The following is a 16,543-nucleotide window of genomic DNA, read 5'->3' as shown; positions in this document are numbered from 1 at the left end:
TTCACTGCTGAGGGCACGGGTTCAATCCCTGGTTAAGGAACTAAGATCCCGCGAGCCGCGTGGTACGGCCAAAAAAAAAAAAAAAAAAAACCAGTGTGCAATTGAGTTTGTTACACAAGTTGATACCATGCATGACATTGTAATTAAATAGCAGACGAAGCTCAGGAAGACCAGCTTGTCACCACATAATAGTGTTCTTGTTCTTGCCCAACAAGAAGTAAATATGTAACATTTCATATTTTAATAATTAAGCTGTTACACATGCTCCTCTCACTTAGTTCCTTTTAAATGAGAATTCCCTACTTACTGTAAATTTGACGTTTCACCTGTTTTCTAAAGAGGGTGTCATAGGCTCAGTTCTCTGGCCCCAGACTCTGATCGGGAGATATGCAGGGAGGAAGTTTATCAGGGGGGATGCTTGGAAACAACACCTGTGGGGGTAAGACTGAAGGACTGAGCACTGGGAGAAGTTGAACCGTGCCGCAGTTGAGACAGAGGTCTCAACAGATACCACCGGGAACACGGAAGCTTGGATGGCCTTTTAGAGCTGTCCTGAATTTAAGTAGGGGCCAAGCCTTTGTACTTACTTATCTATTAGTCATTAGATGTAGGCTACTCTTACAGAGAGGTTGTAACCTTGGCGGAGTCAGTAAACTTCCAAATAGGACAAGGCCAGGGGAGGGACTAAGCCATGCATGAGCCATTAGCAGCCATCACTCTCAAGCACTGGGAATGAGTGCCCGGGGCTAAGGACTATCTGCAAAAACACAGCATCCACCAGAGTCTAAAAATAGTAAACTCTAATGTAAAAACTAGACACACAAAAGGGAGGTTACCTGTGGAAGAGACATAAGTGGGAACTTTCATATTTTGAAGTACTACTTTGTATGCTTTTTATTTCTTATGAGTATGTTTCCTATATGTATAATGAAAGATATTAAAGAAATAGCATAGCTATTACCTTTCATATGTAAGAGATATCATAATTACATTGGTTGAATAAAATCTCTATATGTTATGGAATAGCACTTTTTCGTTGTAACATTTCCTCGAAGACACAGAGTTAAGTGAAAAAAGAATAAAACAAGGAAGTTTCTTACTTCATTGTGTTATATTTATCCAGTTCTTTTTCTGAAAGGTCCTTTTTCAGGTTCCCCAAATGAAATGGATTTGGAAGAGCAGACTTCTTTTTAGTGACCTAAAAAGTATTATTAAGTAGATCTGTTTATATCTAAGAATGGAATCAAACAGGAGAAATGACGTAAAACTAAAAATCCTTCTAAGAGAACTACTTACTATTTTGCAATGTTTCTTTTAAATAGTTTTGATGCTAACTTGTACCTCTTGGCTTATCCTATGCTAACAGTGACCCGACCCGAGGGCCATGTCATGGGAAGACATGACAGTTCTCCCTGTAAACCTTCTACTGGAGCCATAATGGAGCCATCACCAAATTTTGTTACAATTTATATGTATGCATACTTGTCCCCCTCTCTAGACTCTGCACTCCTCAAAGGCAACAGCTGCATCTTACTCATCTTTTTATCTCCTTTGTGTAGCATAGCCCTTGGCACATAGTAGACGTTCCATCAATATTTGTTAAATGGCTGAATCTTAGAGATTAATTCAATTTCTTTTAGGAGTTGTTCAGGGCTCTTTAAGTCTATCCAAATCCTCCTAGACTATATTTCCTACCGATTTCACAGACTTGGATAATGAGTGCCACCAATGTGAGTACTTCCTAAATATACCCACTTAGGGCTCCAAGAGTGCTCTATTGTTTGGAATTAGGAGATCGAATCTATCTATCTATCTACCTATCTATCTATCTATATAATTTTTTAAAGTTTCTGATTCTCTTGTTTCTACTGAACACTTTCTTGGCTATTTAATTAGATCAGCCACCAAATGCCCCACAAGTAGGATGTTTTCTGTTATCACTGTGAATAGAAAAGAAAGAGTTGAACATGGAAAGCGGGATTAAAGAGTTTCCCTACTTGTAATTACTGTCAAGTAGATGTCCTAGCTGTCAAGGGGCTAGTAATGTTTTATTACTTGATATTTTCTTCTTTCTTTGGTCCTAAATCGTTGGTTTGCCAACAGTGACTAAAACCACTAGTGCAAATGAAGAAGTATCTGCCATTAAAAATTCTCTTGCAATTAGAAGTAAGGACTGGGGAGACAGCTTAGCTCCCAGAATGTACACACTTGAATGAACACACACCTTAAGCAAGGCCCCGCTTTCCTCTGAACCATCAGAACCCTGAGATGCTGCAGTGTGGGGACTCAGGCCAACACCTTCTCCACCTTCACAACCACTGTCAGATCCTCCACTTCTGGATGGACTGGGCTTACGTGTCTTTAGGGAATAGTCACCAAAAAGAGTTCTTCTGCATGTTGGAGAGGTTGCTACTTTGGAAGTACCTTGTAGCCTACTGAGGATAGGGGAGGTTGTTAAATTATCTAATTTTTCATGTGATCCAGCAAGAAACCAGTCAGCACAAGACAAACAGGGGGTTGCAGAAGAGGCTAGCCGTTCATTTATGCGGGAATCTACCCCTTCCAGCTGGTGAAGAGTTGTTTTGACCTGATCCACATACATACAGTCCGGTCCAGGATTCCCAACAGCTTTGGATGCACAGCCTCCAGCTTCTAATAGCACACACAACATATAATGTCTCTACAAGAAAAAAAATTAATATAGGTTTAGCTACATGAAAATATTTGTATGTAACATGCATGTATAAATTTATGAATACTAAACAGATATGGGCATGGGGCATAATCGTGTGATGATTATTGAAAAATCCTCCCTCCCCTTCTTAGTTATCCTCAATGCTTCTTGATCACCCTTGAAAACAAATCTCACATTGCCTTATCCTGATATACCATCAACTGCCACTTTTGACACATGGAATTCCCTAAGGTAGCTTTCAAAGAGCCTCAATAATTGGTAGTCCTTTCATTTACAATCACATATTTATTCTGTTTCTGGTTATATGTTCTTTTCATGTCTATTTCCCAAAACAAACTAGAAGATAAAACCTCTGTTTTTATAGAAATGGGAACAAAAGATCTTAAGAACCTGCTAAAATCTTATCTTGAGTTTCATTAATATTTCTCTATGAGTATTAAATGGATACAAAAGAAAAGAAATAAGGGCACATAACATTTTGTTTGAATACTACTATTTGACATGGTTATAATTTTAAATTATCATTTTTGTTTGTGTATTTATTTAGTCTGTAAATGGCAAAAAAAAAAAAAAAAAATCCCAAGAAAAACTAAGGTAAACTTACCAAGCCAACAATTAGCAAAAAATACCTCCCTTCAGGTTCCTGAAAGACTTCAGTGTTTGAGTCTGTAGAAGGTTGGAGGTGATGTCGAGGAAATACTTCTCTCCATATTACCAACTGACCAATTCTTTGTTTTGCTGCTAAAGGCAGTAGGCAATAGTGGCGACAGTATACAGCAATATCAATAAGATCATCCTTAGGCAAATGACTGCATATCAAATAACCCTTGAATTTAACCACAGAGAATAAAAGTCAACTAGTGACATAAAGCAATAATTCTATAATATAGTTCTAAGAGTTTTATAGGTATTTCTTCAGTTGGCTTAAAATATTCCAGTTTCAAATGGAATAAATGAAGACATAGTAAAAATAGGTGTTTTTTTCAACTAGACAGCAAGTATTTGGGATAACTTAAGTCTATAACAGGTACACTTTAGCATAAAGCAAGATCACCTCTAAGTAGCACTAGCCTGAGAATTTGGCAAAATTACAAAAGCACTGAATTCTGAAGATGAAAAGTGGAGAAGCAGGAGTCGAGGTGGGGAGAGACTTACTTTTCACTGCTTACAGCTCTGTATTGTTTGATTCTTCTTTAGATATGTTTTATATTGTGCTTAAAAATCTTTTTTAAAAATTAAAACACTTAAATTCATTTGATGTTTAACTTGCTTTACATGGAAGTCAACTACTTAATGTTAGAAAATTTACAAGATGCATAGTTATTTTCTGAAGATAAGGAAAAAAACCACATGATTGCAAAAGGAAATCAACAAAGTAGTATTGCTCTTCTCTCATATACACTTGGTTCTTTGAGTACTGTTTCTCTCTTACACGTTTGTAAATGCTTTAAAATGTAATGAAACCAGAAATATTTATTGTATTTGTAAATACGTAGGTACAAGTCTTGTTTTAAGATCTAAATTTTATGGTACCTACATTCAGAGAAAAAGAGATAAATGTATTTTTCATGTTTGTAAGAATTTGAGAAAATTTACTTTAGGTCTGTTCATATAGCAGTACGACATATATAAAAATTTCAAGCTTCAACTTACCTTGTAAAATAGAGAAGAGCCCAAAATTGTATATAGCCGTCTCATGTCATAGTAATCCTCAGACTGGGGGAAAAACCACAGTGGATTTATATATATATAAAATTTTATTTATATGTATATATATATTTTTTATGATTTAAAAAAATCCTAGTTAAGCTACAACAGTTAAAATGGAAATTACATTCTTAAGTAACTTATCTCTTCTTCTTTTAGTATTTATTTATTTATTATGGAAGTATAGTTGATTTACAGTGTTTCAGTTGTACAGCAAGGTGATTCAGTTACACACACACACACACACACACACACACATTCTTTTTCAGATTCTTTTCCTTTATAGGTTATTACAAGATATTGAATATAGTTCCCTGAACAGCAGGTCCTTGTAGTAACTGAACTTTTCATAGTGCCTTCTTTAGAAATCAATATATTAGGCTATTAGGGTGAGACATAAGGTGCCTATATATTTATTTTTGACTGAGAACAATCTTATTTTTGATTCTTGTAAGATAATGTTGATTAGAGACATCTAAGAGTAGAACATAAGATTTCTTACCCCAAGAGGGACTGAAAGAAATCTACTAAGACAAAATGCTTCTACTGGACATCCCCTAAAATATCCAATATTACCATATACTATTTTTGAAAGTACAAATTGGTACAACCTATTTGGGGGCAACTGAGCAGTACGTAAAAAAAAAAAATTAAATACACGTAGTCTTTGAGTAATTCCTCTTTTAGAAATCTACAGAATACTTGAACAAGAGATTCAAGATGTTTGTATAAAAAGTTAAGAGTAGAATTTGTAATATGCAAAAACTGGAGCTAAAGTTCAACAATGGAAAATGGTTAAGGAAATAAGGTTATGTTCACATCACAGAATATCATACATCTGTTTAAAAAAATAAGGTTGATCTATATGAGCAAGCACAAAAGGTTTTAGAATACATTGTTCAGCAAAGAAGGCAAGCTGTGGAACAAAATATTCACTATGATCTAAGTCTTGTTAAAAACAGCACCCCCAATTATATACATGTATGTATACACATATGTGTTGGTTTGTATGGGGGTATGTATGTGTATAGAAAAGGGTCTGGAAGAATATATTCCAAACTGTAAGAGCAGTTGTAACTGGGGATGGAACTGGGGGAGAGGGATGAGGAGGGAGGACATTTGTTTTTCATAACCATGCTTGCATTTATTTTTAACCAATATGCATGCATTACTTTTGTAAGTTGAAAAAAAAAAAAAAACACAACGAAACCTAAGGAAAACTGAAAACTGGAAAAAAATCTAAATATCCCTCAGTTGGGGAATGGATAAACACTGTGATATCGTCATACAATGGAACACTATCATCAATAAAAAGGACTGAACTACTGATATAGACAACATGAATGAATCTCAAATGCATTATGCTCAGTGAAAGAAATCAGGCCCACCCTTTTTCATTTGTTTTGACTGCCTTTATGTCAAAGATATTTCTTGTGATGCTTTACTGTCCTCATATTTAAGAACTAGGTATTAAGTTCACTGGAAGCTTTTTGAGGGTCTGGAAGCTCTGATTGGCTTCACTATAGGTAAGCTTTTAAAAACTGTTTTATTTTATGCATGCAGTCCAAGAGGATTTCAGGTGAGATACATTCCCTTAAGCAATCAACTGGATGTTCTTGGCTCATGGCAGTAAATGTGATTGGAGAAATAGCTGTAAATACCATTCTTTCTGTGCCCCAGAAATGTCACCCTTCTCTGGAATGAGATTAACTGGGTGTTCAGTAATATTAAAAAAGCATGAAATAGAAATTAATTAATTAAAAATTGTTTTATTTTAATTAAAATTTTGATCATGGTAAAATACACATAATATAAAATTTACCGTCTTAATCATTTTTAAGTGTACAGCTCAGCAGTGTTATGTACATTCACACTGTTGGACAGCCAAATCTCCAGAACTCTTCCTCCTGCAAAACTGAAACGCCGTATCCATTAAACAACTCTCCATTCCCCACGCCTTCCTGCAGCCCCTGGCATCCACTCTTCTACTTTCTGTCTTTATGAGCTTGACTACTTTAGGCATCTCCTGTGGGTGGAATTGTGCACTACTTTGTCTTTTTTTTTTTTTTTTTGAGATTTATTTACTATTTGTTTTTGACTGCGTCGGATCTTACTTGTGGCACACGGAATCTTTCTTGAGGCATGCGGGATCTTTCATTGCAGCACGCGGGCTCTTCATTGTGGTGTGTGGGCTTCTCTCTAGTTGTGGCTCTTCTCTAGCTGTGGTGCACAGGCTCCAGGATGCGTGGGCTCTGTAGTTTGAGGCATACAGGCTCTCTAGTTGAGGCACGTGAGCTCAGTAGTTGTGGCATGTGGGCTTGGTTGCCCGGTGGCATGTGGCATCTTAGTACCCTGCCCAGGGATTGAACCTGTGTCCCCTGAATTGCAAGGCGGATTGTTTACCACTGGACCACCAGGGAAGTCCCTACTTTGTCTTTTCATGATGGGCTTGGTTCACCTAGTGTGGTATCTGTCCTCTGGGTTCAACCATGTTGAGGCCTATGTCAGAATTTACTTCCTTTTGGGGGCTGAGTCATGTTCCATTGTATGTATTTTCCATGGTTTTTGTCTATTTGTTTGTTCATTCATCTGTTGGTGGACACTGGGGTTGCTTTCTCCTTTTGGCTGTTGCGAATGATGCTGCTGTGAATGTGGGTGTGCCAATATCTCTTCAAGAATGTGCTTTTAATTCTTTTGAATATATGGAATTGCTGGGTCATGTGGTAGCTCTGGTTTTGATTTTGTGGGGGGCCACCATGCTGTTTTCTATAGCATTTGCACTGTTTTGCATTCCCACCAACAGTGCACGGGGGTTCCAATTTTTCTACATCCTCGCCAACACTTGGTGTTTCTGGGGTGTTTGTTTGCTTGTTTTTAATGGTAGCCATCCAAACGGGTGTGGGCAAGCTGTTTTATGTGTATAGTTTTGGACCCTGATTTTTCCTTAGGAAATGATCTTGAACATTTTTTCATGTCAATAGACAGTTTTCTAAACATGATTTTAATGGATGTATTATTTAACAGATTCCATAATGTGGTATTTTAATTTGTGTCCAGTAATTTTTCACGGTATAAACAGTGTTGTGCAGATAATTCCTATAAAGAAATTTTGTCTACATCCCTGATATTTTCCTTAGTTGATAAGGTCCTGGAGGTTGAATTCCGAGATCAGAGGATATATATTTTTAACGTATTTTGCCAGATTGCTTTCCTGAAAGGTTGCATGAGTTTATATGCCTACTAGCAGAGTGAAAGCATCATCTATACTGAACATTATCAGACAAAATTACTTCAGTGTATGATCATAAATACAAGGTTACCAAGAATATATATCAACTGATAACAATGGTTAACTCTAAGAATAGGGCTGGTTTTGATGTATGAGTGGTCAAGCAAAATGCTAGGTTTATGTTTGTTGTTTGTACTTTTCCCTAAAAATGTACTCATGTAATATTTGTATAAAAATACATATTTTAACTTCCTACTTAAAAAAAAGTCAGACCCAAAATATTATCTACCATATGATTCAACTTATATGACATTCCAGAAAAGGTAAAACAATGTGGACAGAAAACAGATCAGTGGTTGCCAGAGGATGGGGGTAGGGAGAGGGACTAACTATAAAACGGCATAGAAGAATGTACTGAATATAAATTATACCTTAATAATAATTTAAAACAACTAAAGAAAAGGAAACAGAATTAAAATATAAGATTAAATCTTAAATCTAATTTCACAAAAAGTTTAGAATAGATCCTTCTTTTTCTTTAAATTAAGGTAAAACTCACTGTGAATTATTCTGCAAGTTCTGACAAATGTGTACAACTGTGTGCCACCAAAATCAAGATATAGAACAGTTCCATCAACACCCCCTGCCAATTTCTTTTGCTTAATATTATTCCATTGCATGAATATACCACAATTTGTTTTGCCTATTCACCTGTTGATGGACACCTGAGTTATTTGAATAGTCTCTGGCTATTAAAAATGAAGCTGTTACGAACATTTGTTTACAGGTCTTTGTACTGACACAGCTTTCAATTCTCTTGGGTAATTAGATAGGAATAGAAAGGCAGAATTATATGGTAGGTGTATGTTTAGGTTATTAAGAAACTGCCAAACTGTTTTCCAAAGTAAATGTATCATTTTACATTCTCAATTTATCAACTTTTTTCTTTTATGTACTGTGTCTTGACATTGTATCCAAGGAATCCCAATAGATCTTTTTCTAGCCATAGTTAGTTCCACTGCTCATTAAAATGATGTTCTATAAATGCAGGAATTAGAGTTTTAATTAAACCTATTGGATATAGGTTCCTAAAAACCCAGATATTTGAATATTTTAGATCTAAACTGCTCCTAATGATTAGTATCTAGCTAATTTTTTTTTTCCATTAGTGAAAAAATTTATGACCTATGAAGAGTTCACCTTGCTTTAATTTCCACTATTTTTACAAACAAAATACCCTTCCATTTGCTCAGGATCTTAGCTAAGACTAAGCCACCCCTTAAGCTAATATTCTCTCCCCACATTTACCAGCAATCTGTTGAAGAATGATCCAGCCTCACTGCTTCTACTTCCTAACTTCCCATTTACTTTATAAAGACTTTAATTACTGAAAATTTTAGCATATACAAAAAAAAAAATAGTATAATTAGTTCCTATGTGCCCATCATCACCCAGCTTAAAAAATGACCAGTACATAGCTAATCTTGTTTCATCTCTATCCCTCTCTCCTTCTTTCCTCTCCCTGGTGAATTATTTCAAAATCAATCCCAGATGTTATATCATTTCATCTGTAAATACTTTAGAATGCATCTCTAAAACAGGACTTTAAAAAATACATAACCATAATATCATTACCACATCTAGAGAATTATTCCCACCTAATATCCAGTTAACAGTGTTTTCATTTCCTTGATTGTCTCATAGATGTTTTAAAAATTTTTGCTTGCTTGAATCAGGATCCAAGTAAGGTCCATATACTGAAATTGGTTGATATGTTTCTTGAGTCTCTTATGACTGATAGGTCTGTCTCAGCTTCTCCTAATCCCACGCCCACCCCCTCACCTTCTTCAACAAATTTATTTGTTGAAGAAACCGTCCTGTTTTGTCTAGTCTGAATTTTGCTGACTGCAATCCCCCTGCCCCAAATGGGGTCATTTAACATGTCCCTCTTCCCCTGTATTTCCTGTAAACTGGTAGTTAGACCTGGAGGCGTGATCAGGTATATTTCATAGGTGGTTTGTGTGCTTCCATCAGGAACCACATACTATCTGGCTGACTTTCTTTTTGTGATGTTAACAGCTACTGATGATCATTGCTTAGATCCTTTAACTCACTGAGGGGAATTGAAAAATGATGGTATTCCAATTCTGTCATTCTTTCTTGATATGTTAGGTAGACCACTTCATAAAGAGAAACTCCCCCTCATCTCTATTTGGTAACCTTGAGGTATGGTTCAGATAGGAAAGGCAGATAAATGTTTGATTCTTTCTCCTTAATTACCAGTTTTCACAATAATGTATTAGTTCCTTAGCATCCTCCAAAGTTGACCAAGAACTTTCTTTTTTTCTTTAGTACCATTATGAACTCATGGACTTAGACATATCTAATGTGCTTCAAGTTACTGTCCTTATAGATGCTCAAGAGGGAGCCTCTTCAAGGTCCCTCCTGATTACTTGAACCCTAAGTTAACCCTATGACTTTTTGAAAGCTTCCTGGATGTCTGATATAACAAGATGTTGCCAGGCTTATCTTGTACATTGTCAGCCCTAAATCTGGACTCAGTCATTTCTCATACGAGTCTTGGTTCCCTTTAGCGAGAAATATTATTTATACACCATGGCCTGGGTGATAGTGGTGCTCTAGTGGACAGAGCTAGAAAATATATCAATAGTTTTTTAAAAAGATCAAAAACCATACTACCAGCCAATATTACATGCGTATCCTTTCTCTCAAATCCCGGTTCCAAACGATACTAATGTAATTAATCATCACGTATACATTACGTAACAAATATTTTTAACTGAACAGAAAATCTTAAGGCAAGCAAAATAGATTTTGTCCATTTCAATATAGAAACCTAATGTTATGTATTCCAAGATTATTACCTGCCCCCTTGGAAAATACTTAGAATAATGACTGATTTACAAAATAAGAAATCAACAATGAACCTTTCCTAAAATCCACTGCTTCTCTTACCAGTTCTGCAAAATCTGCAGCCTCCAAGTCACTCAATGCTGTGTCTAATTCCACCTATGTGAGAAAAAAAAAAAGAGTAACACAAACATTTAACTCATATTACTTACTTTTTAGTAATGACCATATAAAATTGCTTAATAATTACTTGAAGAATTGAATAAATATATCTCTCTCCTTTGTGTTACTTAAGAAATGTCCCCACATGGAACATCTTGCTTTTAAGCTTTGCGATTACAAAAAAAAAAAAAATTAATGTATTTTAACTTATAGGCATTTTTCAATTAAATCTCAGTTATTGCAAAATGGACTTCACTCTGTACTCAATGCAAACTAATTTATGAGGTTAAAAAGCTGCTTTACAGTTCTGTTAGAAAAAAAAATTTTTTTTTTAAAGTATTTGTTTATTTATTTATTTATGGCTGTGTTGGGTCTTCGTTTCTGTGCGAGGGCTTTCTCCAGTTGCGGCAAGCGGGGGCCCCTCTTCATCGCGGTGCACGGGCCTCTCACCGTCGCGGCCTCTCCCGTTGCGGAGCACAGGCTCCAGACGCTCAGGCTCAGCAGTTGTAGCACACGGGCTTAGTTGCTCCGCGGCACGCGGGATCCTCCCAGACCAGGGCTCGAACCCATGTCCCCTGCATTGTCAGGCGGACTCTCAACCACTGCGCCACCAGGGAAACCCAGAAAAATTTTTAACATTTTAAAAATCTTAAGAGGAAAAAAAATCAGTCTGAATGTAGCCAGTCTATTATGAATTGTTTTTATTTTTCTATTTCCTATATATTTTTCAACAGTTGGATTCTTGGAAAATCCAATAATCCAACATTCTTCTCTGTCTCCCTCCTATGTTTTGTATAAAAAGACTGTTAATCTTTATTCACGGATTAAATCATGAAGGCAAGTGTTCCCCTGGAATCTGGCACAGTTTAACCACCCTACAGAGTTATTAGAAAAATCTCTTACTTAGGATTTAGCTTTTGTTTCTATGGAATTTGCCTGAACTCTTTCATGTATTTGTCCCTCCCTGAAGCATTCAAAATTTAAAAACAGAATAAATTTAATCTGCAGTTTAATCTGTAATGCATATATATAAATTGGAAACTATTGACAGTTGAAGCTTGTAGCATATACAGTATTTGTGAAAAATAATCCCTGTTTTGTTTTTTAAGGCCAAGGCACTTTCTGCAGGACTGTTTCACAAATGTGTCTTACTGAGACGACAAAAGCTGTGGAAACATTAGTCATGCCTTTCAATGCTTTTCATATGGCATGACTTATTACTCATTTGTGACCTACTTTTTTCTGCATCTAGCAAATACTTCATGTTCTCCTTTTTGTGGCTATAGTTTCCCTTGTGAAAAACTATACGACAAAAAGAAAATTACCTACTTGTGATTTTTGATCTCAGAGACATTAATGTTTAACAGGTTGCTATTCCTGCTACTGAACTCTACAGGCTAATATACAAGGTTACTATAATTGCTTCTTCATATTCCTTAAGAGAAAAAGTAAAATATCTTTTCTCTTTATTATTCCAGTGTATCTTAGGAAAATTTATTTTTTTAAAAATCTGACAAACAAACAAAATAAGGAAGTTCTCTGGGAAAGAAAACAGAAGTGCGACTTCATCATATACTAAACTCAGAACAAGTACATTTTTTTCCAAGTTAAAACCAACTACTTCCACCTAAAATTAACCAGGCACAAATTACCTTACACACACATATGTTTTTAACTAGATTTCTCAAGGCATAAAATTCCTTAATATTTTCCATTAGAATATATATAGTCAGTAAACCCTACTATTTTTCACACAGTAAGAAATCTCAAAGGCAAAAGGAAAGTGTGTGAGTTCTTTGAGTTTGCTGGTAAAACAAAAACAAAAACTTTAAGGGTTATTATGTATTTTAGACTTCACATTCATCAGAGACTTTTAGATCACTTTATCAGAAGGTATCTATCTCTTTGCAAAAATATTGTTCTTAATTCTCTTAATCAGAATACAAAATATAGAAAATGTCTAAGCTATATCCTCATTGTTTCCCGTATATTAATTCCACCTACCCAACTAAACTGAGAGCATCCAGAGGACTTTTCTGGATTCCCAAAGCACAGCACAAATCTGAGTACCTGGCACAATGAAGGCTGATCTGCATACAGTAGTGTCCAACTCAACAAGGACAAAGACAACCAGAGCTTTGGTGAGATAAGCAACAGGTATGATTTAAGTCAAAAGATTAAAAAATATATACAGTAGAATTCACAGTGATTTCTCACATTGATATTCTTTTAGGCTGAAATAAAAGCATACAGTCCTTTTAATCAAATATATGTCAAATTAAGGGAAAAAACCTCCAATAAAAAAGAAATCTGAATACAGGAGGTAGCCTTCACATGGAATTTATAAGACCAAAATAGGCTATATTTTAAATGTCTTAAACAAGAACTCTTAGAAGGAAAATAATATTTAATCTTAATATATCCAAAGTCTAAAGACTTTGCCCCTACAAACATTAAGTACCTCTACTCTCACAGAAGAGACTATATATTCTGAGGGAAGAGATTTCTTTAGTGAAGAGATTCTGAGACAGGGGAAAGAACGTGGCAAGACCAGACCGACAGGCCTCATGAGATGGCAACTCTGACTCACGAAAAGCGGCCTTGTGTCTTTCAGAAGAAAAAGACCCCAGAATGGGCATGAGACAAACTGTGGAAACAGCATCTTTCTATCTTAAACGTAAGGTTATCTAGTTAAATTCTGTCTATTTTGAACACTTATCATTTCTTATGAAAACACTGATGGGAGTAGAATTATATATCTCATACTTTTAGTTTTATCTCATACTTTTTAGTTATTATATGATTTAGGAAAATGATAATCATTGGCCTGAGATACAAAATGCAGCAGGGGGCAGTTGACAAAGGCAAGGACAAAAAAAGAATACAAGAAGGTAAAGTTTCCTTTAAATATGCTTTAACCCCTCAACTCCCTCCAAATAATCATTATATAATAGTACTCTCACAGCTATAATTACAACTACAAAGTGCCAGGCATGATTCTAAGCATTTTATGTGTGATAACTCATAACTTCTTTATGAAGTAGGTAGTATTATTGTTCCCATTTTACAGATGAGGAAACTGAGCAAAGGGACTGATATATCTGTTTAAATTATTATTAAACTTCAAAAGGCATTTGTTTGATCATACATTGTAGAATTCCATGAAGAGCAGAATCTTGAATTGGGATATTACTACAACATAACCTGGGTTTCTTCATGGGCAGGGAACTGCTATGGCATAGTGCCTCATTAATACTATTACAAATGCTGTGGCTAAATACATTACTGTTGATGAAAATGTCTGAAATGAGCTTTTCAATCATTCAACAGTAAAGTTATTTTGGATGTACAGAAACGACTAAAGTCACATTGATAATGTTTAACCATCATGAATCTTACCTTTAGTGAGCTATCTCTGGCACAGGGCAAAAGCTAATTACAAATGTTCATGTAAACAAAGATTTTGCTATTATTAATTTGTTAGCCAGTCATTTCATCTACCTGACTCGATGACCCTGCATTATAAAATCTAAATCACAAAATTCAAAAGTAAGACACACCATATAATTACGATATCTGAAAAGTATTCCAAGTTTGAACAAAGCTTAAATGTTAAAGTAAGATGAGAGAGCTAATTTCCATTTAGAAAGAAAAAGTTCACTGCACTGAACCTCCTACCTTATCAACCAATTGCCCCTTTAACGCTTACCCATAACCCTGAAAATAACAAAAAGCCTAAGGGAAAAAAAAAAAAAGAGAGAGAAGATAAAGAATAGAAGGCAACTGGCTCTGATTCTTATTTATGACGCCTAAGAGTACCTTAATTTCCTGTGGAAGTGTGAGCCACCGAACTCCGGGGAGATTGTCTAAAAGTACTGCACTGGAAACATCATATTGTTGTGTACTGGGACAGGCACTGGAATGTAGTTTAGCAGGCTGAAGTGCTCTTTGAAAGAACAAGCTGAAAAAATGATCCAAACGAGGAACATTCTCAACCTGGCAAAAGGCACTGAAAAAACAAGAGCTGTAAAGTTAGAACAACATACAGAAACGGTAGTCATTGCTTGTACGCTCCTAAGGGGACTGGATCTTTCCTAACTACATAGGTTCTCTTCCTGACTTCTCCTCCCTTAATAAGAATTACTGCTATGTTACTGATGGCGTGTGTTAAGAAATTCACCCTGTCAATATTTTTTACCCTAAAGCCTATTCTCAAATACATAGGGCAGATGGTACTATGGGAAAACCACAGGGCTAACACAAGTGGTATATCTATAACAGAATGGGCTGAAGTTCCCTTTTTGCAAAAAATGTAACTCGCTTTTACCTCTGACTATCTCTCAACCATTTACAACTCCCAGTATCTTTCCGGAAACACAGGATAACAAAGAGATATTGAGCTGTGTAATAGAACAGATCTGACTTTGAATCTTATCACCGCTTTTACTAGGTAGATCTTGCAGGGAAATCATTTAACCTTTCTCTGAACTTTGGTCCCAACTCTGTAAAAATGGGGATAATACAATCTAACTCTCATGCAAAGTACCAGTACACAGTAAGTACTTATTATGCTTATTACTTACTGGTATATAGTAAACACATAATTAGTCTATTTCCTCCCCTCTTCAGTAATGAAGGCATAACTATTTAAAAACTCTTGAAAAAAAAAAAGACAACTTGGTTTTGGCCATGTAAAAGTAGCATATAGCATTACCTACAACATTCACTGGTATAAACTACTGGATAGCACAATAACTGGTATATATACCATTAATATATCAGAATAATATTCACCGATTCATTCAACTAATTACTTGAGTGCCTACTATGTTTCAGGAACTATTCTCATTGATGGAAGTACAGCAGTAAAAATATCAAGACAAAAGACAAGGTCTCTGCTCCCATGGAGCTCACATTCTATTGGAGAATGACAACAAATGAACAAAAAATAAAAACATGAACTTGTACAAAGGACTAAGCAGAGAACAGGACCATCTGAATGGGTGAGGTGACTGGTTGGCTATTTTAGATCAAATGGTTAGGGAAGGGTCTCTTGAGAACGGGGCATTTAAGCTGAGATCCCGATGTCAAGAAGGTCTAATGAGAGGGAAGAGTGCAAAAGCCCAGGGTGGGAACAAGTTTGGCCAGGGTGCCTGTAGAACAATACAGAGGGGCGGCGTGGATTGAGATCTGAATTCAGAAAGGTATGTGGGAGCCAGATAATAATGTAGAAGGATCACTGGAACTTTGGAAATTAAAGAGGCAAGAATGGAGGCAAGGAAATCAGGAAGTTACTGTAGTAGTGAGAGATGGCGGTGGACAGGGTAATAGTGAAGATGGGGAGAAATGGATGGATTTGAGATGTGTTTTGGAGACAGACTGGTTAGGATTTGCTGATGGATTGGCTGGGAATGATGAAGGACACATATCTTTAATTTGATCACAACACTAAACTTTATTAATGTATAATCAGTTTTCTGTGGCTCACAGGGAACTAACCAGCTCACAACTTGTAAAAGATAATTTTAAGTTTTTGGACATTTTAGTCTTTTCATAATTTTTCACAATGGCCTTTAATATCTTTCATAATCAGAAAAAAACCTTGTGATTAAACAAAATATTGCAAAATGACTATTAACAATATCTTGGATCCATACTGCTTCTTGGTTTTAAGAACTCAGTGGATCATTACATTTATTATCTTAGTTTGCCTTTCAAATTCCCACCTAGGCAAGAAGAAACTACTTAAATTTGCTGTCAACTTGGAGATACTTCCAAATCAATGGAAGCTAAATTTCAAAATGAAATTCAGAGAAATTAAGAGTCCCTCTGCCCCCAACCTACTCCAGTGGAATTTGCAGAACAACTCCAATTGCTTT

At 35.8% G+C, this 16,543-nt stretch overlaps 1 protein-coding gene across 5 annotated transcripts in view; it reads right to left on the bottom strand.

The window, feature by feature from the left end:
• The window catches only part of INTU (inturned planar cell polarity protein), a 73,387-nt gene that overhangs the window by 11,301 nt on the left and 45,543 nt on the right, over positions 1-16,543 (bottom strand). For 2 of the 5 annotated variants that reach the window (XR_011073961.1, XM_068543415.1), the window contains exons 8-13: positions 14,484-14,673; positions 10,608-10,661; positions 4,349-4,411; positions 3,300-3,521; positions 2,225-2,680; positions 1,101-1,198 (exon numbers count right to left, since the gene is read on the bottom strand). Coding sequence is in view for 2 of the 5 variants with exons in the window: in XM_068543415.1 (XP_068399516.1) it covers positions 1,101-1,198; positions 2,225-2,680; positions 3,300-3,521; positions 4,349-4,411; positions 10,608-10,661; positions 14,484-14,673 (1,083 nt within the window). In the remaining 3 variants the exon portion in view is untranslated. The remainder of the gene's footprint in view (positions 1-1,100; positions 1,199-2,224; positions 2,681-3,299; positions 3,522-4,348; positions 4,412-10,607; positions 10,662-14,483; positions 14,674-16,543) is intronic. The other 3 variants (XR_011073962.1, XR_011073963.1, XM_068543416.1) reach the window with 2 other exon arrangements.

Source organism: Eschrichtius robustus, chromosome 4 (genome assembly GCF_028021215.1).
Source record: "Eschrichtius robustus isolate mEscRob2 chromosome 4, mEscRob2.pri, whole genome shotgun sequence".
Classification (NCBI taxonomy): Eukaryota; Metazoa; Chordata; class Mammalia; order Artiodactyla; family Eschrichtiidae; genus Eschrichtius; species Eschrichtius robustus.
The sequence above is the reverse complement of the archived record's forward strand: the minus strand, read 5'-3'. Positions and strand labels throughout refer to the sequence as shown.